This window comes from Cibotium barometz, chromosome 1 (genome assembly GCF_041138505.1).
Source record: "Cibotium barometz isolate CiBa-2024 chromosome 1, ASM4113850v1, whole genome shotgun sequence".
NCBI classification, from domain to species: domain Eukaryota; kingdom Viridiplantae; phylum Streptophyta; class Polypodiopsida; order Cyatheales; family Cibotiaceae; genus Cibotium; species Cibotium barometz.
In genome coordinates, this window is record NC_141046.1 from 22,368,884 (window position 1) to 22,394,282 (window position 25,399).

The 25,399-nt window shown below is 47.4% G+C and overlaps 1 protein-coding gene across 1 annotated transcript in view; it reads left to right on the plus strand.

The window, feature by feature from the left end:
• Positions 1-20,628, plus strand: part of FZL (FZO-like protein) — an 80,160-nt gene extending 59,532 nt beyond the window's left edge. Inside the window, exons 9-11 of the mRNA XM_086799057.1 lie at positions 19,117-19,362; positions 19,463-19,578; positions 19,936-20,628. Of these exons, the coding sequence (XP_086655183.1) occupies positions 19,117-19,362; positions 19,463-19,578; positions 19,936-20,218 (645 nt within the window). The 3' untranslated portion in view covers positions 20,219-20,628. The remainder of the gene's footprint in view (positions 1-19,116; positions 19,363-19,462; positions 19,579-19,935) is intronic.
• Positions 20,629-25,399: the final 4,771 nt, after the last annotated feature.

A 25,399-nucleotide genomic window follows, 5' to 3' on the forward strand; every position in this document is an offset into this window, starting at 1 on the left:
TGCCAGTCTTGCAAACCTGATGCACTGACAACAAATGAAAACCAAGTGCCGGAACATACAACACCTGGGAGGAATGCTTCCCCCCTCTGCCATCGGGAACTATCTCCATCCTGCCCTCACTGTGAACTGGGATAGTGGACGTATCCCCAGTAAGAATATGACCAAAAAGCCTGCAGAGATCCTGTAAACCGGAACGGGAAGGAGTCATGTGCTTGGAAGCACCACTATTGAGAATCCATTCCCGAGTATCCGTTGCGGAGAGTCCTCCAATCTCCTCCCTGCCTGAAGAAAATGAAGCATCGGTGTCCATCACCTCCAGATGCACAAAAGCCGGAGTCTTCATGATTGTTGAGGAATCTTCACCCTTCTCGGTCTTCCGCTTGGGACACTGCCTCCAGTAGTGACCAATCATTACAGGTCCTCTCTGCCTTGAGTTTCTCGCGGTCAGCGTCGGACTTCTTCTCAGAAGACTTCTCCGATGAAGCCTTCCCTTTGCCCGAGTTACGGCCTTTCGACCGTTGGCCAGTAAAGGCCTCCGAACCTCCACCCTGAGGAGGGTTCGTGAATCGTTCCTCTTGGTCCAGGACCATGGGCACAAGCTCCTCCCACGTGATGGTGCTGAGCCTGCCACTGGTAATCAAAGACGAGTAAAATGCTGAGTACGAAGAGGGCAAATGTGACAGCAACGTGATGGCCATGTCCTCTGACGATATCTCCTTCCCAGCGTGAAGAACCTCCTGCTGAAGAGCCTGCAGCTTGTTAATATGCTCTCGCATCGTCGACGACTTTGCAGGGCTCATAACCCGCATCTGTACTTCCAAGGAAATCCTCTTCATGGGCGATACCCTGTTGTAAAGTGAGGCCAAATGCGCCATATACCTCTGGCCAGCGTCATGTGCTTTACATGATTAATTACTTGTGGTGTGCAATTGAGGAAAATAAACGAACGGACCCTGGCGTTGACACGATCCCACATCTGTGTCTGGGCCTCCCGGTCCTTTCGGATCGACGGTAACTCCCCTTCCTCTACTTCCGGCCGTGGAACACCAACAACGACGAAATCGGCGAGGTCGTAAGACTTCAGAACGGATTCCATCATCACCTTCCATATGCCGTAGTTGCTCCCGTCCAACTGACGGTCCACGGGGAACGTGGGGGGTGTCGGGATCTTCACATGTCTCTCGGCCATCTCATACAGATCTGCCATCGCGGGGATGTACTCTGAAAAGGGTGGGTGGGTGGGAACAAAGAAGAACTAAAACTTGCAAGTGGCTGTCCAGCAAATCAGCCCGCCTTTCTCTTGCTTCTCCTCTTCCCGAACAGTCCAAAACAGTCCACCAATCAGCCACAAAACAGCCCCCCTCTTGCTCACACAAATCCCAAGACCTATCTAGAGCCTAGGCTCTGATACCATGTCAGAATACGCAGCGGAGATGATGACCAAATCTGGGAACACGAGCAAAAACGCAGGCAGAAAAACAGCACAAGAGAGAGATAGATGTAGGCGTGTAACTCTGCTCTATATACACAAGAAGATCCCGAGATATGAAACAAATGAGGTATGGGGGCTGAGGACCTATATATACCCCCCTAGAGGGCAGTCGGCCAGCATAAGGAAAAGCCCACGACTGATAAAAAGGTCCACGACTGCATAAATGCAGTCGGCCAGCAATCTGGTGCCCAAAACTGATCAAAAACAGTCGGCCAGCAGCAAGAGTGCCCACAACTGACAAACATCCAGTCGGCCAGCACTGTACTGCTCTTGGCACCCTCTGGCAGCCCTCCCAAGCCTCAGAAAAATGGGAAAAAATAGAGGAAAAATACGGAGAGTGGGGAAAAATGGGAAAACACCTCATAAGGGCGGGACACCCACAACAAAGGCCCTGGTGTATAAATCTAGACAGGAGATGACTTCTAATAGGGGGGAGGGGGGGGGTGTCCCAACTTCAGCCCCTAGTGCTGTGTTTTTGTGCAAGTTTTCATATTGTTGTTTCAATGGTATCGAAGTATGATGATGATGTTGTCTAATGCTATGTATGATGCCATGATGTTATGTATGGGATAAGGTTTTTTGCGCACACACTTCCGTTTTTGTGACAAACTCCATATTGTTGCCATGCCATTCAGCATACTGCTACGTAGCCGCCCGTCATGCCGTCGGCTATCATTATCTCTATTCCTAAGGTTTTAAACCTTGTGGTTTATTAAAAGGCTCTTTACTTTGTAGCCCTTGTTCACATGCAACGCCACAAACATTACAATTTACCACATTGGCTCTTGTTATCACTAGTCTGTGGCTACTACACCATCTGTCCCACCTCTCAATGCTCACATCAAGACCATCACATAGTCATACCCACATCACCTTTGGGCCATTGATAGATGTTTCCGGAGAGCAATACCTCCAAGTGTTACTTCATTACGAATTCCATGTCTGAGTGTAGTAAATGATCTTCGAATGCCATCACCCATTGAGACCAAGAGTACACCATACGGAGAGTTACAAAGGAATTCTCATCATCTCTTGAACCATAGCCACACGCAACAGACGTATGCTATTTTTGTACTATGATGAGAGTATGCAATATTCCAACACACCATGCAAGCACACTTGTAGATGATTCATACCACTTTGTCACTTGCAAGCAAGAGACCCTACTACTACTCCAACAATCACACCTAGCAAGATCAATTGAGTGTACCAAGGCCAGATACACATGCCTTGGCCTCTCCTATACATGATTTTGGGGTTTGCGAATTTCTCCTAATAGCTTTTCGGGCAACTGTTTTGGCTTTTTGGTTGTCTTTCTCCTCCACTACCAACTTATACAGACTTCCTTTATAGGACTAGATTCTGGGCATTGAGAATCAGCTCGTATTCTTTGGAGATTCGTTTAAGCTCTTTGCTTACTTCGCGAGAGCACAATCCCTCCGAGAATCTCATGAACACGGAGACCTTTCCTTGCAACAACTAGAGGTGTTTTCCCACTATTTCTGAACTTAGTAGTAGCTGCCCCACTCTGGGGCAACTATGAATGTACATTGATTTTTCTAATGAGACTTCACTAAAAAAAGTGTGTGTGTATGTATTTGTAGAAGTATTTTCGCTTTGTTTCCAAACTTAGTATTCTCTGGGACAACTATGAATGTACATTGATTTTCCTAGCGAGACAGTGGTTTCACTCAAAAAAGTTTGTATGTGTATGTAGATGTATATGTAAATAAAAATGTATGGCTTCAGTCTTTACTGGGTGGAAGTTATGTGGAGGGGGTGTATTACGCAGATAAAGGATTTTATGAAGTGTTGCTCATTGAAAATCAGTATAAGCTGCTGACGCTGGAAAAGTCACCTTGTACTTTGGAAATCAAATGGTGCATATCTTACCGTGGACGCCAACCAAAGATTATCAAGGACTCATCAAACATAGATGCGCAGCATGGGCGGAAGCAGTCAACTTTCCCAATTACATGATGTGAGAGGATTTGCCCGGGCTTATGCCCACCTTGTCCTTCGGGTCATAAGAACAGGGTTTGTATACTTTGGGACACGACCTAACCCACGCCCTCGTCCATTGCAGTGTAAGTAGATGAGGTTCATATGGGTGAAGCTTACTATGAGTTGAAATGGGATGTATTTGGTAGTGCATGTTACATGTGTGGTAAATTTGGTTATATAGCGACTCAATGTCCCACAGTGTTGCATGCTTCACTGCTTGCTGCGGTCTCATAGTCGACATCAAACGCCAATGTGAAAGTTCAGGTGCCTCTTGTCTCGCAGGCGGTCAAACTGATAAGGCAAAAAAACCAGCCTCATCTCTTGCAAATGCAAATGTATCGTATTCACAAATTGTGCAAAAAGCCAAAGAAAAGGAAAAAGAAAAATTGGCAAATGATGGTTGGCAAACACCTAAAAAAACCATGTCGCAGTGAAGGCAACCGTTGCCAACACAAAACTGGCCCTTGATGCTTCCTCCTTCCACATGGCTGCGTCAAATTTGCAAAACAATATTATGGGCAAGAAGTGGGAAGAAATGGTGGAGCTGCATAGAGCACAGACTCTTATGGAAGTGCAAGATATGGAATTGCAAATGCAAGCACATGAAGATGAAATGCAAGAAAATATGTTGCATAAAGGGGAACACATGCCAATGGTAGATGCGTGAGTAGGCTGTGTCATCTACTTTCTTGTACATTTCTCATGGTAGTCCCTCTTAAATGTTTTGCGTACAATGTCAATGGCCTCAATGGCCTCTGTGATGTAAATAAATGGAGGCATTTTTGGTGCTATGTAAATATGATGAAACCAGATATAGTTTGCTTGCAAGAACATAATCAGAATGAGTTTGTAGGGCAAGTAGGTCACTTTGCTGGTTATGGCAGCTTTTATGCAGGCCTGGGTGCATATTCAAGAGTTGCCTTGTTGGTCAGACATGAGTTACAACCGATTTTAGTGTATAATGACCTAGATGGTCACTGGTTGGTGGTTGAATGTCTGATTTATGCTGAGATGTATGAGTTTGCAGCTCTTTATGCGCCAACTGCTTCAGCCAAGAGAGCAATGTTATGGGCAGAGATTTGTCACTACTAGCTTGCATAATACTTTCTTGTGTGGGGATTTTAACAATGCCCCTCAGCAAGGGGATAACTCATCAGCAAGGGGATAACTCATCTGGACATTCGCATATGCTAGCTTCTGAGAGGTTCCGTTGGAATGCAATGATAAATACTTTACACGCTGTTGATTTGTGGACATAAATGTGCCCTAGGGTGTCTAGCTTCACTTTCCACCACATGGCTTTTCTCAATATCGAGCCTGCCTGGATAGATGGTATTTCTTACATATGTGAATCGATATGATGATTTTAGATGCAAAATTTGGGTAGATCACTCACAAGTGTTATCTGATCATGTACGACTGTGGATGGGGCTATACTTTGGATTGCAATTAGATGATCGTTCTTTATACCGCCGTCGTGCGCTTCTCATCAATAATTATTCTCTCTCGCATGACATATTCCATAATTTGGTCAAAGAGATCATTACACCGCTTAAGTTGCACATGTTGGAAAGTATGGATGTGGCCTGGTATTGTTTTGTTCAGAGGATCCAACTCATCATTAGAGACTATGGTCGCTGGTATATGCATGAAGAAAAACAGAGAGTCCATAATACAATAGCGACTTGTTAAGATCTGGCGGAGCTTGCTTACATGAGGAATCTTTCGGTGTCTGAAGAGGAGGATTTATACAATGCAAAACTTGTTCTTGCTAAAAATGACAGACGTAAGCTACAAAAATGGCAAGTCAAAGCCAGGCAACAGCCATTCAAGGATAAGGGATGCTCCCAAAAACTTCTCCCAAAAAAAACGCCTGTGTAAGACCTTTGCTGATTGGTGGCCAATAACTCTAATGCCAGTAGTTTACAAATTGGTCGCCAAAATGTTGGTCAATAGGGTAAAAGGGGTACTTTTTGCAGGCTTATACGAGGCGCAATCATAGTAACATAAAAACCCGTTTTGCCCTCTCGAAACGGCACGAAACGTTTCGAAACAAAACGAAACATGTCCATCGAAAAGGTGTTTCGCCCAAATGTAAAGTGAGGTTTTAAAAAAAAAGGACGAAAGGTTTCTTTTTGCAAATGCGATTTTTGCTGTCGTTTCCATCTTTGTTTGCTGCCCATTTGCCACTTCACGCATTTGACGCTTCTTCTCGGCCGCCACAACTTGTTACTCTACCTCTTCTCCTCGTCCACTCCTCCTTTTTGCTCCTTCACTTCTTCTCCTCCACACCTCCTCTTCCTCTTGCCTTTTCCTCTTTCTCTCTTCTCCTCCACGGTCCACCCCTCCTCTTCCCTCCTCTCTCTCCTTTTCTTGTCTTTCAACTTTCTCACCTCCTTTCCTTTTATTCTCACCTCCCTCTTCCCTTCCAACTTGTTTCTCTCCTCCTCTCTTCCTCTCCTTTTCTTGGCCAAATTTTGAAAATACCAAAAAACCTACTCCCAAAATCATGAATTTCATACCCACTAGTCCCAAAAAATGTATCTTCATCTTTTTGTTGGCTATGTTATAAATTTGGCATGTGTATATAAGAAGTGTCATTTTGAAACCTTTGCGTTTCGTCCAAAACAGAGGAAACCTTTGAAACGATGAAACGGACGAAACGTTTCATGTTACTATGGGCGCAATATGGTTTTTTCCGAGGCAAGCTACACAATTTGAAGGCCTTAAATTGAGATTCAAATTTCTCCTCTGCAAAGGAGAGAAACTATGGCAAAATAAAAATCAAATGCATTTTGGACACATTTCTCTGGATGAATACGCCTACTTCTGACGCTTGTTGAGACAGTCTAGACCTACATGACTACCGAAACTAACATCAAATAGACGACCATCAATACATGGCCTTCTTTGATTGCTTCTAGCCAGTGAGTTCCATGGGCCCTATATAGGGACCTCAGTTGTATATGATGTTTTGTTTGTGGGTTTTGTGGGTTTTCACCTCGGGATGAGGTTTACCAGTGTTAATATAATAATTACTAAAAAAAAAGTTGTGTTTTATACACTTTTTTTTTTTTACTGATGATATATTACTAGTGGGAAACCCTCAGTGCGAGGTGAAAACCCACGAAGGAATATGCACCGTACAATGGTAAGTCCGAAAAGGACTCATACTAGAGTTCCTCAAAAACAGTCAAAGAAGAGTGAGAAAGTCTGCAAATCAACATCTTGGCTTGCATAACAAATGCAGTGTCTGTCTCGCAAGGAGAGCTTGAAGGAGGAGGTGTCTGACATATGTTGTCCGAACATGAATCGGTTCCGATCGGTCCAAATTGTCCACAGAGCCCCAGGAGAAGAACGCAGCATACAGCCAGAGCGCAACTGTCACCACTCCAAATATCTAGGATTGTTTCCCAAAAAAGGGTGCGGGAAATCTAATGCGCAAGCAAGATGAAACCCTGTCCATGAGCAGTCTGGAATGTAGACAAGTCCAACGAAGGTGCAACAACGTCTTAGCCTGCACACCACAATGGCGGCATGATGAGGCACAAATACGCCGTGAGTGCAGAAGCACACCCACTGGGAGAACTCCAAGCATGCATCTCTAGAGGAACATGCGTTCTTTCAATGGCAAGACGCTCCTCCAAATCACTCTTAAACATTTCCTTCACCATAGTAATGGTTTTTGTAAGTGCCATAGATCTTTACATACAAGCGTAATCCGTGCCGGTGGGTGCAGCCTCACATATAAATTCGTAGCCGATATAATATCCAAAGGTACCCCCAAGACTTTCGAGTCAGCCAGGCGGTCATGCAAACGAAGCTGTAGTATTGGTGCAAAGGGGGACCACAACTCATATATCTGTGTCAAGTATGTGTAGATACATATAGGTACAGGGGTGCATGGGATTTTCGGTGGAGCTCCAAGTGTAGGTACAGGTGCTAGAGTGTGGGAACCAGATGTTTGTGAACTGGAAAAGTTGCATATTTGGCTTTTTGGTCAAGGGAAGGGAAAGGAGCTTTAGGGTTTACAAGGACCCAAAGTGTTTAATCTAGGAGGATGGATTCACTTAGACGCCTATTAAAAGCATGTTTGTGAAGAAGCACCTCAAATACTCTCGTATGTCAACGAAGAAGAAGAAGAAGCTTTGGAATACCAGTCACAAGATGGGTGTGTTGGCAATGAGTGGGATGAGTTCATGTAGCTTGTGTTTGAAGAGGATTTATTAGACACGGTTGAGGATGTTCCTTTTTAAGACCAAACTGTTATAGTGCCATGTGTCTCAACGGGAGCCGTTGCGCTGGCTATTTTGTAGCCGTTTTATGACCGTTTTAAGGGCCGTTTTTTGGCCATTTTTGGCTTGCCTTGTGGCCCATGTGACGTGACATGTCACATGTGTTTAGGCCTTTGCATGGGCCATTCCTATAAAATGCCCACTCCCTAAGCTTCTCTCAAGGCTCTCATTACTCAAGAGTCAAGACTCAAGTGACCATCAAGCACCCCCCCCCCCCTCTCTCTCTCTCTCTCTCTCTCGCCTTTGCATGGCCTTTGCATGGCCCATTCCTATAAATTGCCCACCCCCTAAGCTTCTCTCAAGGCTCTCATTACTATCAAGCACACCCCCACCCCCCCCCTCTCTCATAGTATGCCGAGTATGCCATGGGGAGCCAGAGACAGAGCTGCATTATATATGCCATTGTACTGCATACTATGAGATACGTGGTCGTTTCCACTGTTTATTCAGAGAGGGTTTTGGACCACTTTCCAGAGTCATGGGGTACCAGGACCAGAGGTGTTTGGGATTGTTCTTGCTTGAGCTGCGAAGATATAGAGATAGCCTGCTTAGGTGCACAGAGAGCCAGACTCAGAGGCACATTACAGACTTCTTTAGTCCAACCATCACTGCGCCAGATGGACCACAGCAGCAGCAGGACATGGATACCGCCTACACTAGCGGTACACTGATTGATCGTGCGATTGAGCTTGGGTGGTCCAGACGCCCACGACTACGGAGGAGGGCATCCCAGCATAGACGGAGGTTGCAGCGGCGGATTCGGATTATTCTTGCGAGACATGCGGGACACCCAGTCAGGGTGCTGACCACAGAGGATATTGAGGAGATCCGCCAGCGTCCGATGCGGCACATATTAGGAGATGGAGGCATCTCCATAGTGTACCCCCCCGTCCCACATGATATTGTATCCCCTCACTGTACTCCACTCACCTCCATAGCGTACCCCCCCCCCCCCCCCCCCCCCCCCCCCCGCCCTCACTATATTCACACCCTATAAGGGTTTCTGTTTACCTTCCAATTCCAGTTTCATTTTCTAGGTGCCAGTAGTATCATCTTTATTTTTCATTTTCTGGTTTTTTATCCAGACACTGTATCAGATCCACCATGATGTAACTTTTTGGTCTCATAGGTCATTATGGCCTTTTGAAGACGTTAATATAACATTTCATTTCATTTCATTTCTCCCTCTCAACTCTGAACTTTCAAGCCACTCTCTCCCCCATAGGCCATCTCTCAAGCCTCTCTCTCTCTCTCTCTCTCTCTCTCTCTCTCTCTCTCTCTCTCTCTCTCTCTCTCTCTCTCTCTCGCGTGTTGCGCGCTGGTGTCCATGGTGTGATGCCTTTGCTCCTTCGCTGCTCGCACTGCGCGCTGGTGGTCTCCCTCGCTCTCTTGTGCTGTTTGCCGCTGCCCTACTTACACTGCACACATGTGCTGGCAGCGCTGCTGTGCTGACCTGCTCGCTTTGTACACAGGCGCACTTCCACTCACTGCGTGTTCCGCCCTGCGCCCCTGCTTCCGTGTTGTACACACGCGCACTTCCACTGCGTGTTGCGCCTTCCCTTTCCCCACCTGCCCTTGCTTAGGCCCCCAAGGCAGCAACTAGGGGAAATAACACAATGAACCTACAGGAGCTGGACGCATACATCAAGACAGTGGAGGACAACACCAAGAAATTACTGGACGAACAAAAGAAGGTGCTGGACAGGGTCCTGAACCAACATGAAAAATAGTTGAAGGGCCTCCGCAAGGAGATACAAGGAAAGAACAACAAGATTGAAGAACTGTCAGCCCAAGTGAACCACCAGGAAGAGGTGATTCAGATGTTGAAAGAGACCCAACTACAACAAACAGGAATGCCAGAAGCTGCCCCAATGATAGGGGAACTCCGGGCAGAAATGAAAGCCCTAAAGGCTACGGTCAAGGACCACACAGTGGAGGAAGGGGAACTGAATATTCAGGAGGGTTTAAGGACTGACTTGGAGCAGTTGAAAGCTGCGAGTGATAAGCTGCGGGAAGAACTGCAGACCACGAAGAAAGATTGGGTGGAGGTGGTGAAGAAGCACAAACCCCGCAGAGCATCATACATGAGACTCTCGAGGAGGAGAAACGCAGGAAGGATAGGACCCTCCATGTGCGAGTACGGGGGCTACAGGCGGGGACTTCCCCAAAGGAGGATGCCATGACACTTTGCCAGATGCTAGGAGTGGACGGGATCGCCCCCCCTTTGTAGACACATGGAGGGCAGGAAAGGATATGACACAAGAGCGACCCCTCATCATTAGATTCCCTGATGCCACCAGCAGACAGGCCTTCTTAGACAGGCGGGCTGCCCTCAAGGGCACACAGGTGTACATGGGAGATGATCTCACTCCAGCATAGGTGGCACACCGGCGTCGTGAGGCGATGGTGGCTGTTCATGAGGCCCGCAGAGTAGGCAAGTGGGCTATCTACAGGGATGGTAGAGTCATTATCACTAAGCGCCATCCCAAATAAGGACGCGGGGTCGAATCCAGGAGGCTTGAGCGAGATTCAGGTCCTCTTTGATCACGAGCTTGACCTTGTTTACTCCAACCACATCTACTGCCAACTCCAGGATGTGGAACCTACTGTCCCCCTATCCACCCTCACAACACAACTCACCACCATACTCCACACATCCGCCACAGCTTCTTTCATATGCACGCGGCGGTCTACCGCCAAGCCACCTTGCGGTTCCATGCCCCATAACTGTTGGTATGATGACGAATGTCGGGCCACACGCTCCCATCTTAAGCATGAGGTACGGATTGGGCAAATCATGAAACGCCAAGTGCAACGGATTTCTCAACGGCTCACCCGACGCAAGAAACGGGAGTTCTATGCTTGGAAAGAGGATGAGTTATACCGACTTTTCTTAGGGCCGAATTGCAAAGAGGCATGGAGGAAACTCCGAGAACATCGCCCTCCCACATCTATCACCTGCCCAGACACATGGCACTCCTATGCACGCTCCCTCTATCATATCCCCCATCAGCCACCCCTACCCCTACCCCCACCACCAGACCCCCGCCCCACCACCTCCACCTTCTTCACAAAGGGCATGGTCCTCAAGGCCATTTGTAGACTACGCAATGGGCGAGCCCAAGATCATGAGGGACTCACTGCCGAGTATATCTCGCATGCCCATGATACCCTAGCGCCCCTACTAGCCTACATGTTCAATAGAGCCCTTTGTGAAGGATTTCCACCCTCTTGGTCCATTAACACCATCACCCCCATCCTCAAAGCCGGAGATCCACTTGATCCTAATAACTACAGGACAATCATGATTGGTCACACATTGGCCAAGCTCTATGGATCAGTGCTAGAGGCGGAGCTGAGTTCATTTGCAGAGCGCCAGGGATGCAGAGCCTCAGGATAGACTGGCTTTCGGAGGAGCTACTCTACCCTTAACCACAACTTCACCCTCTGTGCCATCATCGAGGAGGGTAGAGCACGACACCAGAGGATTTACTGCTACTTTGTGGATTTCCGCAAAGCTTTTGATATTGTACCCTGAGCCCGCCTCTTACACCGTCTACAGGAGATCGGAGTCCCATCTGACATGGTTTGGAGCATCATCGCCCTATATGAGTCTGTCACCGGACGAGTGAGAGCCCCAGGAGGTACATCACAGGAGATTTCTAGCACCATTGGGGTGAAACAAGGCTGCCCTCTATCACCCACTCTTTTTGGCCTCTACATTGATGAAATCTCGAGCTTCATTGATGAATTAGGCGGGGCTGGTCCCACACTGGCAGGCATATTGATCCCCATACTACTTTATGCAGATGACATCGTCCTCCTCTCAGACTCAGCCGAAGGGCTTCAGAGACAGTTCGATGCCTTACATGACTTTTGCACTCAGCGGGACCTCTTTGTTAACCTTGGTAAAACCAAGGTAATGGTCTTCAATACCTCCTGCCCCGTCACATCCAGATTGAGCTTCACATATAGAGGGGATCCTGTGGAGATTGTCTCATCCTATGTCTACCTTGGTGTCACTTTCAGTGGCCCACGCTTGACCATGCTTCCCGCAACACATGCCAGAGTGACGCGGGGATATGCAGCCTTGAGCTTACTTGAGCGGCAGTGCTTCCAGGCACATTTCCAAGAGCCCAGGACGAAGGGCTGGCTTTTTGACACCCTGGTCACACCAGCCTTGATGTATGGAGTAGCTTTCTAGGGGCTAGATTTATCCGATGAGGATTGGCAGCGAGTTGAGAGGCCCCAGGTCATGATATTCTCCCATATGATCCGCGGCAAACCATCAGTCCCACACCAGATTATCCAAGCAGAGTTTGCTGTAGCCCCGATGGTAGTGGAGGCACTCTTCCAGACAGTCACATACCTTCATCGCATCAGTCACATGGATCCCCATAGGTACCCGAGGCTTGCCCTGGAGTCCTCCAGACAGTTAGCACTTGAGGGGCACTCTGGAGTATGGTATGCACTGGTTTCCACTTGGTTCTCAGTATACGGGCTTTGCATGGACCACCTACCCCCCCTTCAGTACAGTTTGGACTCCCCTTTTTTCCGGCTATCTCACGAGGATACCAACCGGTTTATCCGATCAGATCTTCTTAGCCTCTACACACATTGCACATGGATCACACCACTAGAGCTCCCCACGAAGATGCACTTTTACAGAGACCACTTGCTCACACTCACTGAGGATGGATTCATCCAGCAGCCGGGCTACTTGAGTGTTCACATGTCCCATGCTATGCGGATTGCGATTGGCCAGATATGGTTTTCTTCCCACCGCCTGAGTGTGGAGACAAGTAGAGCTGAGCGCATCTTCAGAGCTGGGAAGCTCGTACGGACACCCAGAGAGGAGAGGATATGTCGACTATGCCACACAGAGGTTGAGATGGAGGAGCATTACATATGCCGTTGCCCAGTATACTATGAGATTGGCGGGAGGTTTCATTGTCTATTTCGTGAGGGATTCGGTCCACTCTCCAGGATCATTGACTTCCAGGACCAGCGTTGCCTGGGCCTCTTCCTGCTTGAGCTCCGCAGACACAGGGACACCTTCTTGAGACACAGGCCCCAGCCACCCTGCCCCATTCCTCGGCATCCAACCATCACCAGTTTCTTCCGGACCTAGGAGGTGGAGGAAACCGACATAGTGGATCTTGTGGACCCTCCACGAGCTGCTCTGGACCTACCTCGCAAAGAGGAGTTACCTCGGACCGAGCCTCTGCACTCCAGCGTGCCCGACGCCCTCGACCCCCCCGTCGGCCACGATCACCTCATTAGCTCCAGATCCAAGACATGCTCCACCACCATCGAGCTACCTTTCCACGTGACATAGTTGTGGGAGACCTCTCGGCCATACTCGTCAACCCCATGCTTGGATTTTTGGAGAGTGGTATACCGTCTACTCAAAGCTGATGTTGCTCCCATGTTTTTATGTTCTTAGTTTTCCATGACGAGTTTCCATGGACAGTTTTGTATCACCCCAGTGAGATAGTTTTATTTTCCAATATATCTTTCTTTCTTTCTCTCTCAAGAGTCAAGACTCAAGCCTCAAGGACTCAAGCCTCACTCTCTCATTTTCTTAAGCCTCTCTCTCTCTCTCTCTCTCTCTCTCTCTCTCTCTCTCAAGCCTATCCATCTCTTGAATTTTCTAACTTCTCTCTCTCTATTACAATGACGAGGGAGAAGATTGAAGCCTTCAATGTGCATGCTATCCATGTAGAGAAAGCCGATGGAAAGTCCAAGTTATATAGGTGGACTTGTAAGTATTGTGGCAAACAATACACAAGTGGAGTTACTAGGCTTCTCCAACATCTTGGAAAGGTGGGGGGGCAAGTTGCACCATGCAAGGAAGTCCCCCTTGCCATATCCGATGAGATCTTCAACAAGATCAAGGGTGGATTGGGTGCTGACTGTGATAGTGGTAGAAGCTCAAGGGCGGATGATGAGGTCATTTCCCCACCTTGTGATACATCCTCCCCTGCTGCCTCCATCGGTGCCGCTTCCGCCGGTGCCGCCTCCGCCTCCTCAAAGAGACAAAGGCTTGAGTCTCCCATGAGGCAAGCCACTCTAGCCCAAGCCACCGGTGGGTTCTTGTCTATCACATCTGCGAGAACGGCAATGGCTAGCGGATATAGAGATTGCCCGCACCATTATTGAGTGCAATCTCTCATTCCATGTGCTTGAGGTGGATCAATGGAGTCTTTAAGACATCGCTCGCTGAAGCTCCGCCCCCCCCCCCCCCCCCCCCCCCCCCGCTCGCGCTTCTGTCTGCACTCCCTTCTCCCTGCCCACCTTCGCGTTTTCCCCCCTACGCCAGCCCTCAGGTTTGCGCCGCCCCCCCCCTCACTTGGCTTGCCTGCGTTGAAGCGCCTCCCCCCTCCACTGCTCTTCGCTGTCGCCCCCCACCCTCCCGTAGCTTTTCGCCATCGCGCCCACTCCCCCTCCTTTTCAGCGCCTCGCCCCCCCCCCCCCCCCCATTCGCCAGCTCTCGTTCCCCTTTTCGAGCTGCTTCCACCCCCCCCTCCTTGGGATCCGTCTTTTCCACCTTGCCCCCCCCCCCCCCCCCCCCCCCCCCCCCCAATCCTCTTCTCTCTGTTTTTCTCCGCCCCCAAGGTTTTTTTATTTTTTTCCCTTTTTACTTTTCGCCTTCCCCCACCCTCGTGTGCAGCTTGGTTCGTGCAGGTTCTCCATCTCCGCTCCGCCTTCGACACAGCTTCAGACTCTGATGGAGGTTCCTCCCGCCCCGCCTTAGAGGGACTCATTCGCAGCCCCCTCGCCCGCCCCTGAGGACACTCCCATCAGGCTTTCTCTTTAGCCGGAAGAGGAAGCGAGCCTCGCCGCAAAGGTGGAACGCCTTCAGGCACATTCCACCATCTGCCGTATAGTCGGCACTTGCCCCAGCAGAGGGGAGATCCGGGATCTTCTCGAGGCCCACCTTCTTGCAGACGTGGGCAAGATCCTGGACGTACAGCTTCTGGACCGTGGACATTACCAGATCGAGTTCGAGACCCCCCAGAGCGTGGCCAAGGTCCTTGCCATGAGTCCCCTAGACATCAGGGGTGCTCGGGCTTTTTTCAGACCTTGGCAGCCACTGAGGATCGAGATGCTTGCAGACAGACTGTGTGGGCCCATGTGCAGAGGAGGGTCACAGATCATATGCGTACAGTTCTTGGTGCGCCTCTTTCAGAGATTGAGCTTGCCGAGGCCTTGAGGGTCCTGCCGGACATAGTTGCCCAGGGGAGGACGGGCTGACGCCGGCCTTTTTTATGCGCTATTGAGACCTTTTGAGGCCAGGCCTCCGCATGGGCTTTCAGTATGTTCTGGACACTGGGGTGATGCCACAGAGCTTTTCAGAGGGCTTGATCTTTCTTATCCCCAAGGGGGAGGGAGTATCAGATGATATTCGGCATTGGAGGCCAATTACGATCCTCAATACTGTCTACTATGTCTTAGCAAAGGCCTTGAGTTTGAGGATCCAGCCCTTCCTGGGGGAGTTGATTCATGCTACCCAGACAGGATTCGTCAAGGAGCGCAGTATCCTTGACAACATCTTTACTTTCTGGGAGGCGACGGCCCGAGCTAGATTTCTTGGCGAGGACTTGGTCGTGATGCTTCTCGATTTTGAGAAGGCATACGATAGAGTTGATTGGGGTTTCTTAGAGGGCACTATGCTTCGCCTGGGCTTTGAGCCATGATGGGTCAGAGGGGTGGCGGCTCTGTATTCCACAGCTCGTAGCCAGGTTTTGATTGCAGGAGGACGGGGGCCGAGTTTTGAGCTGACCAGATCAGTCCGTCAGGGGTGTCCCCTCGCCCCTTTTCTTTTTCTCTTCTTTGCGGAGGCTATGAGCATGTATTTGATGGCAGAGGAGGTTGGTTTGAGAGGACTCCAGCTCCCAGTCTGGGGGGAGGACCTGCTCGATGCTGAGTTTGCAGACGACACGGGCTTATTTTTGCATGGCCAAGAGGCCAATCTTCTTCGGGCAGAGCAGTCGCTCCAGGTTTTTAGTGCAGCTTCGGGAGCATTGATCAATTGGCGCAAGACAGTGGCCTTTTGGATCAGTAGTGCTCCCACTCCGGCATGGAGCGCGGACCCCAGTTTTAGATGGATTCCTCCTGGCACAGCAGTGCGGTATTTGGGATGCCAGATTGGACTAGATTTGTCACCTGAGCAGCAGATTGCCCCGCTTCTTCTGAGCATTCGGAAGAAGCTTTTGTATTGGAGTACAGCTCGACTATCCTTGGCTGGGAGGGTGGTGGTGGCAAATCAGGTGCTGTTAGCGACCATGTGGTACATTACGTCTTGCTGGATCTTCTCGAGCTCTTGCATCCAGCCAGGTACAGAGGCTGATCAGGAACTTTCTTTGGTCTGGGCGGGACGGTCAGTCAGCCCGAGCAAAGGTTGCATGGGCAGTTATTACACTTCCGCTGGTTCAGAGAGGCTTGGGCATTATAGATCCAGTCGATCAGAGTAGAGCCTTATTGGGAAAGCTTATTGTTCGGGGGCTGCTTCCAGGCGCTGAGCCTTGGAAAGAGCTTCTCTTGCAGCGGCTGCAGGCTCGGTCTCCCCCAGCAGGGGGTACTTGGGCACCAGAGATTCGCTGGATCTTCATAGAGATGAGGAGGATAGGCCTGAGTAGAGGATGGGAGGACAGATTTGCTTTGAGCATCTTGAGAGCTTGGGAGCTGCTGAGACCGGGGCTCTCTCAGCGACCTCCTTCTAGTGTTGAGGAGCGGGCCAGACAGCCGCTCATCTGGAGCCCAGCAGTTCGCACAGAGCAGGGTCATATGCTGGGTTCTCGGCCTCGTCTAGCCTGGGGACCTTTAGCGGCAGGCCCAGCACGTAGTTTTGGAGACTGGCAGGCCTTCTGCAGTCTCCCAAAGGAGATCCAGGTGGAGAGGCTGAGTCACTTTAGAGGGGGGTTGATTATGAGGGATGATATTCAGGAGGCACTCACAGAGGAGTGGTTTAGTGGTTCACGCCTTTCGAGCCAGTGACCCCACGGTGGATGGGAGCCTTTACACAGTTGGAGATCCTGATTGCTGTCAGAGCTTGCACTGAGGATGGCAGATGCCTCTACTATGAGATCCAAGATGAGGGCAGGCAGACTTCAGAGAGTGGAGATGGAGTCGCCTTTGGTTGCAGAGTGCACCTTTCAGAGGATACGGGTTGTGGCCGCCGCTTCTCGGAAGTGGCATATTGACCCCGACCCTGCTGATGTGCTCCCGGATTGGCGCATATGGGCATATGCAGCGTGCCCCTTGGCCCGGCTACAGTGGGACCCTGGGGAGTACGAGTGGCATGATCCTTATGCATCCCTTGAGGCCACAGAGATCACCTTTTTCCAGTATACTGTTCGGCTGGGGCGGCATATTTTGACGGCGAGGAGGATGGTCTCTCCAGCTGCAGCGGGGCATTGGCGGCTACAGGGACTCTCACAGGAGTTCCTGGAGGATTTTTGGGCTCGGCTCTGGGCTAGTCGACAGGCCCGCAGGATCTCGACTTTCCAGTTGGCTGGTCGCCCACAGGGGCTCAGCAGTTGGCACCTGGCTTGTTTACAGCGGTCTTCCGACGGCCTGCGTCTGGTGTGGCCACCCTATGGAGACACAGAGACATTGCCTTTGGGATTGCTCTCAGGCGCAGTAGATTTGGCTGCGGATGCTGCGTATTCTGGCCCCCCTCTCTCCAGAGGGTATGTTTACGTGGGGTGCCGCTGCTTGGTCGACTTCGTCAGGGCCTGCTATGGGCTATGAGATGGAGCAGGACAGTCAGGCCATCAGATTCATTAGGGGCCAGCCTCGCCTGGTTCCGGCACCGGATTTCTCGTCCGCCAACTGGACACAGGAGAGGGATTTACGATGGGAGCTCCTCAGCAGCCTCACCATCTGGTTCACCTGGAGAGCCCGGTGTTTCACGGCCTTTGAGGGGAGACTGGAGCCACCAGCAGAGACTGTGCGGGGGATTTGGCAGGAGTTGATCCACACCCTGCGAGGACAGTATGACCGCATCCGGGGCGACTCGGATGAGGCGATCTTGCGGCGCCAGGCTTTTCACACCACCTGGCGCAGAGGCCCCTTCTACACCTCACACACGGGATCCCCCCGTTGGCATTACAGGCCACCTGTTTGGCTTCCCCCCCCCCCTATTGTATGATTTAGCCCTGAGTCCTCTGTACTGATGCTTGTATTTTGTAGCACCTAGGAAGAGTCTCCCGGGCTGCCTTGCTGTATTCACTGCTCTGTTTCTCTTATGAGCAGGAGAGATCTTTTGTAGCCCTACGGGCGTTTTTATTCAACTAATGAAAGGATCTTTTCTCGGAAAAAATAAAGGTAGATCAATGGAAGTCAATGGTGAAAGCCATTGCAAATGTGGGGCCATGTGAAGCCAGAGCCTCATTTTGGACTCTGGCAGGAGACGGGGTTACTCAAGAGTTCTTTAAGATTGTAGGCCCACACAAGCAAAGAGAGGGTATCCGCAAGTTAAGAGGCTAGGATGGATCCATTGTTACAGACCCCCCTCATGTGAGAGCTATCGCCACAGATTTCTTCACGGGTACCCCCATTTCCTCATAGGTGTTGGATGTGCGCGAACGGGTTTGGCGGCATACGAGAGAGGTGGTCCCACACGCTCTTTGTACTTTCCTCCCGACCCCCTTCATGTTGGAGGAGTTGGCAGAGGCTATTGTAGGCATATGCTCACTCATAGTAGTGTTCCTGTTTCTGCAGCTAACCCTATTCTGTGTGTGAGTGTGTCGGTCCAACAATTGGTATAAGAGCCTGCTGTTGGCGCAGTCCCTTTCCGGCGCTTCACGTCCGTTCCTGGACTGCACGTGCGTTCTGTCCCTCACCTGCTTCATTTATCTAGATGCTTGAATGCCAGATTTCCAGGTGCACGTTTCTTTCAACATTTTTGGATATTTGACAGATATGAGCAGAGATTTGCACATATGGCTGCTTTTTTCCAATGGACGCGATTTTGAGCTCTGGACAGTTTGGATTGCTCGTAATTGACTGGTTTTCCAGTTGACCTCAATTGAGTATCAGTATTTCCATCAATCGTTCTGACAATCTCTACATGATTGCTATCAGCTACAACTGTTAAATCAATCTCATCTGGATTTGTTTTTCTACAGTTCTTAGTTTTTGCCTCATCTGTGAGACCTCTATTGCTTTGACGGGGTCTATCACTGTACATTTGACCTAATAGAAAAAATGGTTTTTACCCCCAAAAAAGATGTGTGTGTGTGTGTGGGTGTGGAGAGAGAGAGAGAGAGAGAGAGAGATTTTAGCATGCTCTTATGACTTTGACTTACTGAAACACAGAGACTACTGGAAGACCACCGTTCTTGGCTCAAGGATAATCTTGTACAACGAGTGAGCAGATATCGAGAGCTTGTCACAACTAGGTGGCCTAGTATGAAGCTCAAGATGAACGATACGGGGCTGACAGATCAATACAAATATGTTTATTCAAGAAGTCAGGTTCAGGAGAAGGACTCTATTGATGTCCTGGATGGTTTTGATACACAAGCCGCCAAAATTGTACTCGAGCAAGAATTAAGAGATGTGGTATGACTACTAATAAACTGCAAACGTAACTTCTTATGTTTACTTTTCGGACTACCTTCCTATGTAAAAGTTGGCATTTAAGTTGTAATGCTTGCTTCAGATTTTTGCTACCTTTGGAGGTCTGGGTGCTGCTGGTGTGTCAGCATCCGTCTTGACATCGATTTTACCAAATACATTGGAGGATCTAGCAGCTCTGGCATTGTGTTCTGCTGGAGGGTAAGACTACAAAACATGATGCCTCTCTCAGGCCTTTACAGACAGATTTCATCTGCCTGTTTCTCATGGTTGGGGGATCTGGAGCTGGTACAATGGGTAGGGGGATCTGTCTGTACATGTGATAGGCTTTTGTACATGCTCATATCATTGAATAGGGGAGTGTTCACCCATCTGTTCCTCAGGGTTGGGGGATGTGTCTGTAAAGACCATACAATTTGATAGACTACTCTAGACGCTCATAATCATCATTTCAAGCATTTGCGATAATCATCATTCGAAGCATGTGATTATCATGGTTTGAAGCATGTGACTACGGTCCAAACAACGTTTTAACATCCAATATTGACAATTTTGCAGTTTGGTGGGTGTTTGGAATTTACCGAAGCGGCGGGACGCAGTGAAAAGGAAGGTCCAACAGGTGGCAGACTCATTCGCGAGTCAAATGGAGGCTGCAATGGAAACTGAAGTGAAAGAAACCATAGATCGACTGCGACGGGACGTTGGTGAGCTGATGCAACCCTACCTGGAAGCAGCTCAAGCTGAAGCAAAGAGAGTCAGGAGTCTGCAGGATCGAGTCTCGGAAGCAAACAGCCAAATCGAAAGCCTGCGTCGCAGAGTCCAAAACCTCGGCGTATCTTAGTGATTGGAAATACCGATACTGGTGGAATGTCTCACATGAGCATGATGATGCACAAGGGTGCAGTATTGGGTGCCCCTCTGTCAAAGAATATGGTGCCTTAATAGGACTTGCGCCTCAGTAGCGTGGTTACTCAAGCTGTAAACCTGTGGTCTTCTGAGCTGCATGCAATTGGATTGCCTTGCTCCAAGAAGCATCTATTGACAAGGAATGAGAACGCCTGCGACCATTCCTGCATCTTCTTGGTAGCTAAGCTACCTATGTATAATGAGCCTTTCTTAGTTTTTGAACTAGGGTGCAGGGAGTATTTTTTTTCACTTGACCACTTGAATGCCTAAGTTGTGTGAGTAGTGTGAACAAACGAATTGGCCAATATGGACATTTCTCTGCTTAACATGATATGAAATTCATTCTTTTTGTACCCCTTTTCAGGACCAAGTAGAGCATAATGCTATGGTTCTATCCATTGCTGATTCTATATGAAGCTGAATACTTGTATTCAAAGTCTGTTAAGACTCGGGATAAGAAATTATACAGACCGTTTTATCATTTAAGTTATGCCTGTTTTCATGATAAAGAGTTTAATGTCATTAGTTTTCATGCTTTACATTCATGTATCATACTACTATTGCATGAAGCAAAATCATCTTAACATGTAATATGAGCTGCTTTATATTTTTTTAATGCATTAGTTGTACTACTTGCATGTGGAATAAATATTTTGTGTTAATTATATTGGCCATCTTGGAAGAATAATGTTTCTTGATTTTTGTATTTTAAAATCACAAGAGGTTAGCCATTTGACCTCTTGCCAAATTTCGATTTCCATGAAGCACATGGTAAGCATTCATATACAAGTGAATCATAATAAATTTTACCTACAAGGAATAATGTTAAAAGTCTATATCGATCCTTTGGATCTTACTTCTAACAAGTCCCAAAAGAAAAGATGCAACAAGTCATTTGATGCCTTGTTGAAAGATGGAAACGTTTGTTGGAGGCAATTCGAGAACGAAATGGATGGTGTGGTGGATGGTCCCATGTGTGGAAACATGGGAAGTCAAAGAGCCATATATAGATTAGAGTGGCACTTTATCATAGTCATCACCCTTGGCCCTTAATTATGGGTGGCAACACACCGGGAGATGGAAGCCTAATGGGGGGCTTGTTGCTATGCTCAAGGAGGTTTTGTGTGGTTGTGCTCGTGGTGGTCGCCTCATAGTGGTGTGTTGTCTGGTCATCTCATGGCGGCCTAGGTTGTGTTTGGGCATGGTTGTGTTGCTATGTATTCTCATATGATGATATCCTTATGATCATGGGTGGTCGTCCCCATGTTGGTATTTTTGGGGGGCAACGCATGAGATGGGATCTCAATGGAGGCTTTGTTGCAATGCCGAGAGGGGTGGTGATTGTGCTCATGGTGGTTGCCTCTTGGTGGTTATGCATTGCCTAGTAGTCTTGATGGGTTGGGTTGTGCTTGCACTTGGTGTTGCTGTTGTGACTTTTTACATGGTATTAGAACTCAAGCTTGTGGTCGTGGGTTGCCATTGCTCATGTCTTTGGGTGGCTCAAATGGAGGAGGGTGTTGGAGGTAATTCGAGGCTTTGTTGCAATGCCGAGAGGGGTGTTGATTGTGCTCGTGGTGGTTGCCTCTTGGTGGTTATGCATAGTAGTCTTGATGGGTTGGATTGTGCTTGCACTTGGTGCCGTTGCTGTGACTTTTTACATGGTATTAGAACTCAAGCTTGTGGTCGTGGGTTGCCATTGCTTATGTCTTTGGGTGGCTCAAATGGAGGAGGGTGTTGGAGGTGATTCGAACAAGAAATTGATGGAAGGTGTGTTGAATTATCCCACGTACGAAAACATATAGGCTAGAGTGGCACCTCGTATTATAGTCATCTTATTATTGATGGAAGGTGTGTTGGATTATCCCACATATGAAAACATATAGGGTAGAGTGGCTAGAGTGGTAACTCTTATTATAGTCATCTTTGTAGGATAGCAAATTGGGAGATGGGAGTCTGCCCAAGGGTGGTCACAGTCATGGTGATTGTGCATTGCTCGGTCGTCCCATGACGCCTTGGGTTGTGCTTGGACTTGGAGGCATTACTGTGACTTCTCACAACATTGTTACGGCAAAATGCCTTGTTCATACAAAAAATTCCATGTAGTAGAAAAGAGATGGCTTTTATGTAGGAAAGCACAAGATATATATTATACTAAGTTATATATGTTAGCATATTGCATATATTAGGATATATATCCTAGTAAATTGCATGTATAAAATATAGGAAAACACATGATATATATTATACTACGATATAAATCCTACCAACAAAGCCTCTTTGAAATGGTAATGTGGAGGATATGGAGGACTTTCGACTAGAATAAAATAAAAAGATGTTCAGAGGATTTGATGTAGCTATAACTTTAGAGGAATTACTCTATTGCATAAACTAAAAATGAGAAATTCGGTATCAACAATAGAGAAAACCAAGTCCTTGTAAAATGTGTAGAACAAGAGAAAACCAAGAGATTAAATTTTTTTCTAAGGAGCACATTGCTTTATTTGAACTTGAGAAAACCAAGTCCTTGCAAAAATGTGTAGAAAATCAAAGACAAAAAGAGTTTATAAGTTATCGGCGACATGAGTAATTTATACCTCTAAAAAATAGCCTTCACAATTTTCTTCAAAGAGGGTATGTAGTTTAAGAAGAAAATTCAAACTAAGGAGGAGTTCGAAAAAATCTAGAGGAGATCAAAGCTCACAAAAATGGGGAAAAAGTGCTAGATTGCAAGGATACAAATCAAGCATATTGGCGCCATAGAGCAAGAAGCTAGTATTTCATTTATGAAAATTAGATGTTTCATTTTTATTGAATGTGGATAAATCCTTCAAAGAAATAAAAGAAGATATAGACGAGGTTCCTATTGTTCTATGGTTCAAATATTATTAGATAATAAGAGTTAGCATAGAGTCTCCATATCTCCTCCTCCTCCTATATTGTGTATGGTTCCAAGATTGTTTGATAATAATAGTTAGCATAGAGTGTCCATACTATTTTTCCTCCTAATTGTATCATGGCTATATATGTTATGCCCCATTGTTCCGGCTCTCGTCAAAACTCTCATTCACAGAAAAGCAAGACTATTGTGGGGAAGTTACCTTGCCTCCAAGCCGAGGTCTCTTAAAGCCATCCAAGCTTGCATAGTGGTTGCTAGCTCCTCTCCTTTGAGCTCTCCCATCCAAGTTGTCACCAAGGAAGCTGCTTCACCTCTTGCAAGGACTCGCTCTCATAGAAAGGATAGATAGAAACATGTGCTAAGAATTAATTAGCTTCTACTCTATGTGTGTGTGTGTGTGTGTGTGTGTGTGTGTGTGTGACACACACACACACACACACTACACACACAAAAACAAGAGCAAAGAGGAATTAGATAACAAGAGAACTCAATTAGCACAAAGGGGGATTATGAGAAAATGCTTACAACTAGCCTTTATTCACACTTAGATGGCCAAAACTCATAAGCTAACTATTTGTGCTTGGTCATGGACAACTTTCTCATAAATATTAGAGTGCCTTTTCATGACAAAAGGGGGACAAATTTCTCATAATGCTCACAACTAGCCTTTATTCATACTTAGATGGCCAAAACTCATAAGGTAACTATTTGAGCTTGGTCATGGACAACTTTCTCATAAATATTAGAGTGCCTTTATTGTGGGGAAGTTACCTTGCCTCCAAGAGCCGAGGTCTCTTAAAGCCATCCAAGCTTGCCTAGTGGTTGCTAGCTCCTCTCCTTTGAGCTCTCCCATCCAAGTTGTCACTAAGGAAGCTGCTTCACCTCTTGCAAGAACTCGCTCTCACACAAAGGATAGATAGGAACATGTGCTAAGAATTAATTAGCTTCTACTCTATGTGTGTGTAAGTGTGTGTGTGTGTGTGTGTGTGTGTGTGTGTGTGTGTGTGCACAAACAAGAGCAAAGGATAGATAGGAATATGTGCTAAGAATTCATTAGCTTCTACTCTGTGTGTGTGTGTGTGTGTGTGTGTGTGTGTGTGTGTGTGTGTGTGTGTGTGTGTGTGTGTGTCACACACACACACACACACTTACACACACACATACAAGAGCAAAGAGGAAATAGATAACAAGAGCTCTTGTTTGTGTGTGTGTGTGTGTGTGTGACACACACACACACACACACACAAACAAGAGCAAAAAGCAAATAGATAACAAGAGAACTCAATTAGCACAAAGGGGGATTATGAGAAAATGCTTACAACTAGCCTTTATTCACACTTAGATGGCCAAAACTCATAAGCTAACTATTTGAGCTTGGTCATGCACAATTTTCTCATAAATATTAGAGCGCCTTTTCATGACACTTATTTCTACTTTCATGTATGGCAGAGACCATCTAGTTAACCCAAAATGGGGTTAATATCTCCCCTACCCATATACCATCTTCAAAATCTTGTCATGACCTAAAAGCCTGACCTCCAAGTTTACCATTATATATACACACAACTAGAATGCTTGGGTAGCCTTAACCTCTTGGTTGCTTGCACCTATGCGTTGTCGACGTGATTTGAAAGAATGTGTGTCCTTCTATTCATGTATAAACATCTTGAAGCACTTGAATGAAGATGGACACGTCAACCCATACCATTTCTGCAACACGTCCTCTTTGTATGTGTGTCTTTCTCAAGTTTATATATGAACAACTTATAGAGCTCGAATGAGAATGATTTGAAAGAATTTGTGTCCTTCCATTCATGTATAAACATCTTAAAGCGCTTGAATGAAGATGGACACGGCAACCCATACCATTTCTGCAACATGTCCTCTTTGTATGTGTGTCTTTCTCAAGTTTATATGAACAACTTATAGAGCTCGAATGAGAATGAATATCAAGCCTGTGAGGAATCGATGGACTTCAACAGAGATCTTAGAGTACATCGCAAGGTAGATAATTCCAAATTCATTACCACATTTGAATTCGAGTTAAATGTCATTCATCAAGTTATAGGATTTTCATGCTCGTTTGTGTGAGGAGTCAAGTTATAAAAAAAACATACATAAAGTATGGCGGAGAGTTGGCATAGAGAGAGAGAGAGAGAGAGAGAGAGAGAGAGAGAGAGAGAGAGAGAGAGAACAAGCATGAACAAGAACATCAAGCCT